Source organism: Pteropus vampyrus, unplaced genomic scaffold (genome assembly GCF_000151845.1).
Source record: "Pteropus vampyrus isolate Shadow unplaced genomic scaffold, Pvam_2.0 Scaffold48, whole genome shotgun sequence".
NCBI lineage: Eukaryota > Metazoa > Chordata > Mammalia > Chiroptera > Pteropodidae > Pteropus > Pteropus vampyrus.
This window is the reverse complement of record NW_011888829.1, coordinates 3265647-3275013: the sequence shown is the minus strand read 5'-3', so window position 1 is coordinate 3275013 and position 9367 is coordinate 3265647. Positions and strand designations below refer to the sequence as shown.

General features: G+C 40.0%; 1 protein-coding gene across 1 annotated transcript in view; it reads right to left on the bottom strand.

Moving 5' to 3' along the window:
• The window catches only part of DGKI (diacylglycerol kinase iota), a 273413-nt gene that overhangs the window by 122599 nt on the left and 141447 nt on the right, over window positions 1–9367 (bottom strand). Inside the window, exon 20 of the mRNA XM_023530296.1 lies at window positions 3083–3183. Within this exon, the coding sequence (XP_023386064.1) occupies window positions 3083–3183 (101 nt within the window). The remainder of the gene's footprint in view (window positions 1–3082; window positions 3184–9367) is intronic.

Genomic DNA, 9367 nt, shown 5'->3' with positions numbered 1-9367 from the left:
GGATATTGCGGTGCAGGTTGTCTTGGGCCCTGACAACTATATATTGCATGCTTTATTATGGGCTCATTTATATTCTTCATTTGGATTACATAAGAGTGAGTTTCTGCTGTCATTATAGATTTACTTTAAGAAATTTTTTTTAACATGGCCACTTTCTCTTTATAGTCTACCTTTTAAGTTAAATAGACTTTCCTCCCTTGGACATCATAACCATTATCGTGAGAGTTAATAATTCATAAATCCAGTTAATAAGACTTTAACTACTTTAAGTAAGTCCAAAACTTACCAGCAAGAGCTGAAGAAGAGATCGGCAAAGACTAACCCCTTTAGTACTATTATTTTACGGGGAATGTCTCCAGGTGAGCTAGAGCTAAATGAAAGGGGAATGGAAAGTATTTGAAATAGCAGAGCCGTCTTTTTCTATGTAAAAATAGACAAGACAATTAAAAGGGCTGCCATCCTGTAATTATCAAGAAGTCCTGCCTTACAGACGGAAGCAGGGCTTTGTTAGACAACAAACATTTGATCTGTAATCTAATATGAATAATGATCCAGACACACGAGTAAGATTCTATTAAACAGTGATGGCAAGCAGCCCATGCTGCCTGGATGAAGCACTTGGTGCAACATCAAAAAAGGGACCTAATTTTTCTAAAACCCAGTAATGCAGTACTGCTCTAGTTTGGACTTTGATCAATAGATAAGTGACCTAAGAGGATCACTTTCTTCTTTCTTCTGGGATGCAGGTCAGAGGATATTCCTAGCATCCCTTTTATCTAGGTATGTTTTATGCATTTCATTTAATTAGTGCTTCTGAAATAACAAATCTATTTTGGCATGGATACCATACATGGGCGTGACCGGGGTTTTGCCTTTATAATCAGTTTGAGCTCTGCCAGCCTTCCCATGAATCTGTGGTCAGTTGAAAGTTGGAGCTGAGCAAAAGAGTGAGGGTAAGAAATAATAATCCAAAGGACAAACTTTCTTGAGCAACTACAGGTGAGAAGCATCATCACCATCTATTAAAAGTAGAATGACTGAGTTGGCCACCTTTACTTCGAATTAATTTTTTTTTTTTCTTCAAACTCAAATCTTTAAGATGAGATAATTCCTGGTTTCCCTCTTTGAGGGTTTCTTTGTTCTTTTGGGTATGGAAGACAATGCTGAAATTTATTGGATTTATATTTATATCGTTCCCTCCCCCAATTTGATATGGGAAATTTCTTCACAAAGAAGTTATCCCATAAGATGTGATGGGTAAAGCATCTGCCAGGAAATGTTATCCTCCTGCAAAAATGCAAATCACAACGACCGCTGGCAATGGTGGACGGATAATGCACAAGAAAGATAGATCGCTGAAATCCACAGATAAGCCTCAAATCTCATTTCGGCCCCAAATTCCTAATGCTTCTCCACTCTCAACTGACTTTCTTCAGAGTTGATGGTAAGCTGCAAATATCACTAACACGAGATCCGTTCTCTTTTTCTAGTTTTCAAAAATTGTGAGCTATTAGTTTAGAAGTTTGAAACGAGAAAGAACATAATACACTATTCTTTATAATTAGTAACCTCTAAAAGTCAGTTTCATTGACATCGTAGCTACACCTCCCATTGCAAACATATATGTCCATCACGCTATGAGCTAAATTAGATTTTCTGCTAGTCTGTACTTATAAGGTCATTTACATTAGAAAATATAATGTCATCTACGGAGGGAGAAAAGCAGAGGTTTTCTGCTTTTTGCTACTCTTCCACCTCGAACTTTCCTGCCAAAGGAAATGAGAGTGAAGGACAAAGTGTTAAGGCTGGGGAGAAACTAAAGGGTATGGATGTTTACGGGGGAAAAACCAAGAGTGTTGAGGGAGCCAAAGCAGCAGAGAGAACGGAAGAAGCTGTCATTTCCCACAGAATTCCCTGGTGGGCTCAGGGACTGGACGGCCGCCGAAACGGATCTTGACTCACTGCCATCTCCAGATCTGAAGGTCCATGCGCCCACCCCCAAGACTGTCCCTAGATTTCAGGATTTCCATCCACTGAACCCCACTCCAGATCACAGGTCCAAGAATCGGAGCTTGAAAGTCATCATCCCAGGAACACATCCCTTCCTCCATTCCTGCCAGTTTCACCAATCTGCATCTTCTACAATTCCAGGCAGGCCCACGCATAAAGCCAGTGTGGAGCTTTAGTTCCTACACCTCTGGTTCTGTATGAAATGCCTGTCTATCGGTGTCCCTGCCTGTACCCTTGGACAATGGCCCTGACCTTCTCCGACTTTATTGCACTTGACTATTGGCCCTTGCAATTATGAAGGAGCCTGGGACCCTAATATTTAACACACTTGCAGTCTTAACATCTCCTGGCCTACTCTACCCAGTTATCTCATATATCATAACATAGACAGGGATCTAAAATAGTGACTGGAATGTAAAAAGTGCCCAATAAATACTGAATGGCATGTGGGTAAACTACAAATCTGTTCTGTATTTAAAGAAGTATGTGGAAAATATGCACATCGAGAAATAATTCACGTTGACTCAATTTAAGATTTCAGAAACAATGGTGCCTCATCATCAATGAATGCCATTTATCATGACATTTGAGTATTCTGAGGGCCTTTCCTTGACATCATACGATCACAGAATAGCTAGAAGTGTTGGACATGTCTTCACAGATGACTTTGTCACAGCTGCATGAAGAATAAGGACAGTATTTGGTTCTGCCAGCTCCAGGGAGAGACAAATGCTGTCTCAAGAGTTTTCTAGCTATTACTATACCATGTGATGCCACCAACTTTACCTTCTACTTTCTCACTTTAGGTAAACCCGAGACTAAAGTGTTAATAAACCAAGAAATCCTAACTTGGCATCTTGAGCAGAATAATTTTGTTTGGCTGCTTTCCTTTTCCAGTTCCATTTTCTCCAGCCCGCATATCATCACTTGGGGTTCCCACGTTACTACCCTTCCCTTCGTTTCTCTAACCATAGTTTTTAGACACAAGACGAATCTATCCATCCAACCAAGGAGGATCAAGAAGCCAATGATAGGCCGATCACATGAAATCAATCAGTCACTTCCCACTTACAAGCTTCCCGGAGCTTCTCTTTGTCGTAGTGGAATCCTTCGTAATCTTGCAAACTGATTTTGTTCACCCGGATCCTCAGGCGGTCTGGGACAGACTGGGGACTGCAAAACAAGAATCGCGAAGTCAGACATGGATAAGAGAGTGGCGCTGGGGGTCATGCGCCTGGCGGGGCTAAAGGTGACTTCCTCTCCTCATGCGTGGAAGAGGAAGTTCACATTCGAACCAGAACTGTGGGCTCTTTACCAGATTACAGCAATTATCTGGAGAACATTTCCCCAGAAGCCTCAAGATTCTGACATTTAGGTAAGAACAAGGAAATAAGCGGAGAAAGCTTCTGGAGACCATTCATATCATAGTTGCTATTAACTTATTAAAAATTCTAATATGATTATATGTTTAGTTCCACAATAAATTACATGCAGTGAGAAGTGTCACAGAGCTATAAAGAAATACGCCATGACAGCCAAACATGGTGGCTTGGCCCTCAGAAGAGACAGAAAAACTATAAAAAGCAGACCAAGAATCCAGAAAACACAGGGCTGAGGATGAATTAGCTCTCTACACCCCAAAAGTCTCTGTGAGCCCTTCTCAGGCAGAACATGTTACAATAGATGCTGACTGTAATGGTGCCTGTGAACACCCAAAATGAAAAAAAAAACTTAGATATGCACAATGTACTTTCTTTAGGAAGGGAATGAAGTATGTAATTCCTTTCAAAAGAATTCAATCCAAACTCATTCAGAATATTAAATAATAACAGGGGTAGTACCAAACTCTCTGAAGCATCCTGTTCGTTTTCACAATGTCTTTACACCTGGATGCTCTTAAGTAATATTTTTAAAATAGTTTAATTATGGGCATTAGTTGAGTAAAACAATTTAATTTTCATCATCACCACTATGGGTCAACACATTTCTTCAAATTATTAATATAACACGATCCCCACCTGTCCTTGAATATTATCTCACACTCAGATTTCATTGGCTCAGAGAATTTTCTCAAATAAAGGATTGCTTCTCTTTTCTTATATTATGAGATAAAAGTCACCATTGACCATAGCAGAGAGAATGGCCTCACTCCTCAATTCATTTCAGGGAAGGAAGGAAGGAAGGGAGGGAGAGAGGGAGGGAGGGAAGAAAGAAAAAAATGATGACTAGAAGGACAATAAAATATTGTCAAGATACTGCTTCTCCCACTTGAACACACACGCCCACACATGTGCATTTAATTTCATTGCAGCTCTGGAAGAGGGAGAGAAAAAAATAATGTAATCTAATTCTCTTGTCTCAAACCTCATTTTAGGGCCAAGTATATTAACTTCTTCCACATAGACTCCCACTCTACTCATCCCCCAAATAACAATTATACATCCAACCACATGTTCCTTTATATTATACGGTGCCAAAAATCCCATGGATTTGATGGCAAAGTCACAGAGCCTAGATTAACAGAGTCAGATGATCTCTATATGGCACTCAGATTCTTTTCTTTATCAATAAACCATCAACAGGGGTGTGGTTAAGTAAACCGTGGTATATTCAAACAAGAGAAAGCTGGGCAAATATTACAAATGAGTATGTAGATCTACACTTATGTAGAGGGAAGTCTGACTACAACATACTCTTAAGTGAAAAAAGTTATGGAAAATTATCTATGGCATAATCTCCTCATGTCAACTGTGAAACCTTGGAGTCTGTATATGTAGAGAAATGTCTGGAGACAGAGTTTAACAAGCTGGTCCCAAGTGGCTATCTCCACATGATGGGATTTCAAGATTCTTTTACATTGAGTATCAATGTTTTTAGAAAAATAATGTAATTATTTGAAAAGTATGTTAATATGTAAATAAGGATAAGAGTAAAAATAGGAATTATAGCAGTGTTAGGTATAAGATGTGAGTAGATAGGAAAGAATTTCAGCGATTAACAGTGACCGTGACAATAGTTATATCAAATGCTTATCCCAAAACTAAGAAGAGTCCAATCTTTTTATTTTCAAGTTTACCCCGGTGACCTGCATAGACTGTAATTAGCAAATATTTTCCTGCAAGCATAGCGGATAATAGAGTAACTGAATCCATAGGATATAGTGGGCTATCACACTCTGTAATGGGAGCCTAGGAGGAGAGAGGTTGAAAGATCTCTCCTTGAATGATAATTGAGATGACAGCAGATCTACTAATAGTGAGCTCTGGTCTCCTCCAGTGGCCTGGAGGTATCAAGACTAAGCCTGGCTACAGCAGTAGCAGTATAGTGGGAAATAAGATTCATAGAATGACTGCAGACCAGTTACTGTACCCTCTCCTCCAGGGAGCTCCTCATTGGCTAACCAGTGTGTACCCCCTTCCTCAAATCCATCAGTGCCCGCTCGATGTCCACACATTTCTACCTCCCAGCTTCTCATCTGTGCCCACCACATACTGCTGCCTCCTGAACCATGGCCTCCCACCTGACCTACAGGTGGCAGGCGCACCATGGACGTACAACAGGAACTGTCATGGGAACAGAACTTTTGGATTCCAAATGAATTCACACATTATCTCACTTCATCCCCAGAATGACCAGCTAAACAAGATGGAAGAAAATGAAGACTCTCACTAGCCATCCACCTTCTGCCTTCCACCACATCCCCTATCCTGCTCTCAGCCCTCCATCTTCTGCCAATAACGCACCCCACCTTCCCACCAGCATCGGCTTGCTCAATCCTAGTTTTCTAACTGTAGCACCTTGTGTTTGGCCTGCCGTCAAATGTTGCCCCGGATGAGGCCCACCCACAAATTTCAGAGCATCAATCATACAGCCCGTGACGGAAAACCCCTTTGAATAGTGTAAGCCTGGTGTAAACAGTAGCTATGGGAGGCAGCTCAGTGAAGTGAGAGCTCAGACTCCAAGTCAGATCACCTGGATCTGAAGTACTGTTCTTCCATTTAGCAGTTAATCAGGAAACTGTGCTTCAGTTTCTTCATGGGTAAAGGGATAATAACAGTATTTGCCAGGATTATCATAGGGATATTGTAAGAATCAAATGAGTCAGTACAGGTGATGTGCTTAGAAAAAAATTGTCTGGCACATTGTAAGTACCCAACAGATATTATCTGTTATCAGTATAATTATTATTCTGAAGAGTCCTGTCCTAGATAAGGTTCTCTGCCTAATAAACCATAGCATCTGCTAACGGCAGGTGTTGGGAGAAGTTTAAGGCACATACAGGAAACCTCCCCAGACATGCTGACAAGCTGCTGGGTTTTCGCTGGGGGAGTATCATCTAGCCTGGTTGGTGTCATGATTCTCTTGCATCTTCTCCCACCTGGTATTTTACGGGCCAATCGATAACATGAAAATAGACAACTAGGACATGGAAGAGGAAAAGTACACTAAGATGAAATAAAAGCCAAGTCATTCAGTCGAGTCCCTTTATGTCAAAATATATTAGTGTCTCATTAACGGCTGACTGGAAGTAGAGAATGACAAAGGTGTTCTTTGGAGTCTGGGGAATAGCTCTGCCATTAGCTTTCTAAAATTAAATTTTGCCAAGAAAGTTAGTAGAGCATAGAAGAGACTAATAACCTGGGTAAAAATAAATTTACCTCTGTGCCAACATCTACCAAAAGCTATTCTTATACTGATTTAAGCTCTATATTAGGGGTTCTGAAGCTGACTTCATGGAACCTCTCAAGGATCCCAAAGGAACTCAGCAATCTGTGAACTACCTTTGAAAGTGGGCAGTGACCTTAACCTGTCACCTTCCCACTCATTTCCTCTGAAACATCGAGATTAAGCTCCTTGTACAGAGTGGAAGTTCATGGCTATGAACTCAACTTCCAATTGCCCCCCGTGATGATTTTCTTGAGAGGTGCAAGAGCACCTCTTGTTCAAGGCACTCACATGGGCCTCCAAAATCTCCAGACCACCAGTTCCCTGTCCATATTAGGTACGCCTGTCCCCCTGAGGTGTTGGGGGAGGAAGGGGGAGTGCCTTCGAGACAACTTCCTGAACACTCACTGCTATTCATGCCAATAGCTCTTATAAAAATTGGCCCCTCATGGACTTTCAATCCATTAGGGTCAAGTTCCTCTCCTATGCCTTCAAACTTCATTCTTTCAACCAATTTCTTTACTAAACATTGCTTCTCTCACACTGATTACAGACTCCTCTCATTTCAATCTCTTCCACATGGGCACTCTTCATGGATGAAGGGGATGAGCTGGGTGATTTTGTTCCCCAGGGTCACTTCCAGCCAACTGACACCACATAATTTTCTCTTCTCACTGGAAACATTAATCATCTTGGAATAATACCCCTTAATGTTAAGACAATACAGCACAGATCACAAAGCAGGATGTAGAGTCAGAAAAATTTTAGTTTTACAAACAGAGACTCAGGGATGTGGACTAGTGGTTACCAGAGGGTAGGGGGTGGGGGAGAAGGGGGAGGTAGGCAGGGTAAAGGGGATCAAATATATGGTAGCTGAAGGAAACTGGACTCTGGGTGGTAATCACACAATAGAATATATAGATGTCGAATTATAATGTACGCCCCAAAATTATATAATTGTATTAACCAATGTTACCCCAATAAACTTAAAAAAAAAGAAAAATTTTAGTTTCAATCCGACCTCTGATAATTAATGTGTTTGATATTGTAAACTCTGAAGTTATCTTCTCTAAAGCATTTTCTCATCTGAAAATGATACTGATAATAAGAATGTAGTGAGCATGAATGAGAAGACACACAGAAGGCAGTTAACACATTCCCGATAGGGAGTAAGCGCTCAAAGATGTGTTATTGTTGTTGTTGTGTTACTATTACTAACATCCTGATGTTTCCACAAGCCCCATATTGTTTTATTCTATCTTGGATAAAAACATCACAGCAGAAACCAGAGTCCCAGCTCTAAATAGTAGTTAGTAGATCTCAGCCCTCAGCAGGATGAGATTCTGCTGACGTGGCTAAGGTAACAAGATTTGGAATTAGATAGCCATTGATAATCTGTTGGATGAGAATGCAAGTTTGCAAGATATTCTCCTGAAAGATATTAAGAATATAAATCTTAATTCATGTTACAAGAGATCCTTAAAGTTATATCATTATTGTACATTTTCTTCTTGTAAATGTCCTGTTTTCATTAATAGTCTTTAAATAGTTCAGTGCAAGACCTGCCCTTAAAACATTCACTACGTAGACACATTGATTTTTATGACGAAATTATATATATATAACCAAGCACTTGTCTTTCACATATAAAGGGATTTCCTTTGCAAGGCAGAAAGGCATCACGACTCTATCTGCCTTTCTCCCTTGAGGCCTGATTTAATGATAGTAGTAATAAGTTGCTTTCATTTCTTTTCAGCAATGGAAATGTGAGATTCTACCCAATCTTAACCTAGATATAATAAAGTATGTTTCTAACTAATCTTACATACAATTCATTTGAACTGGACCTTATTTTATGCATGGACTTTGATTAAAATATTAATTTCGAATGTAAATTCATGGCATGGAAGACTATTTTTTCCTCCTTCTCGCATCTCCAGCACCTAAAATAGAGCCTGACATGTGTTGTTTACAATAACTATTTTTGGACAAATAAATAAATGCAAGAAAGTCATGGCCCTGAGCCTTTAGCACAGTTTGCCATCAGAGCGTCTCTAAGCTGCTCACAGGAGGCCTTTCTCTGGAAAACCCTGATTTCGCTGTCCATTTCCCCTTAGATCTGGAGGGAAATCCAAGTTGGATTATGTTCTCTCTATTCCTTGCATCGTATCTCCAGTGGGATCCCAAATAAAAAGAAAGAGAAAGAACAAAGGGTAGATGTCCTTTCCAGGAAAGTACATAAACCATTTCAGGACTGCCTGTTCTTCACTTAAATAACAGTGAACCAGAAACATCTACCACCACATCCTTTAAACAGCTATCAAACCGGGCTTTATTTAGAAATAATTATAATCAATGGCTTCTTTTAGCAACTTTCTAGAAAATGCTGTAATTTACCCTGGGACGTTTTCAAACTGCCACTAACAATAACCTATCCAAAAATACATCCAAGTGGGCCTCTTCACATTGAATAATAAAACCAAATTGAAGCGAGGCTTCTGAACAGAGATTTAAAATGGATTTTTAACACCTGCCGAGTTCAGATAAAACTTAATAATTTTATTGCCTCCCGCCTAGATGACAGAACCATGCCTCAGGAATTTGAAATAAGTTGCAAAGAAGTTTTTGAATTTGGAACCAAGGATAAAAACCAAAGTCACATCGGCAGCAGTCAATCATAAGCTCCACTGTC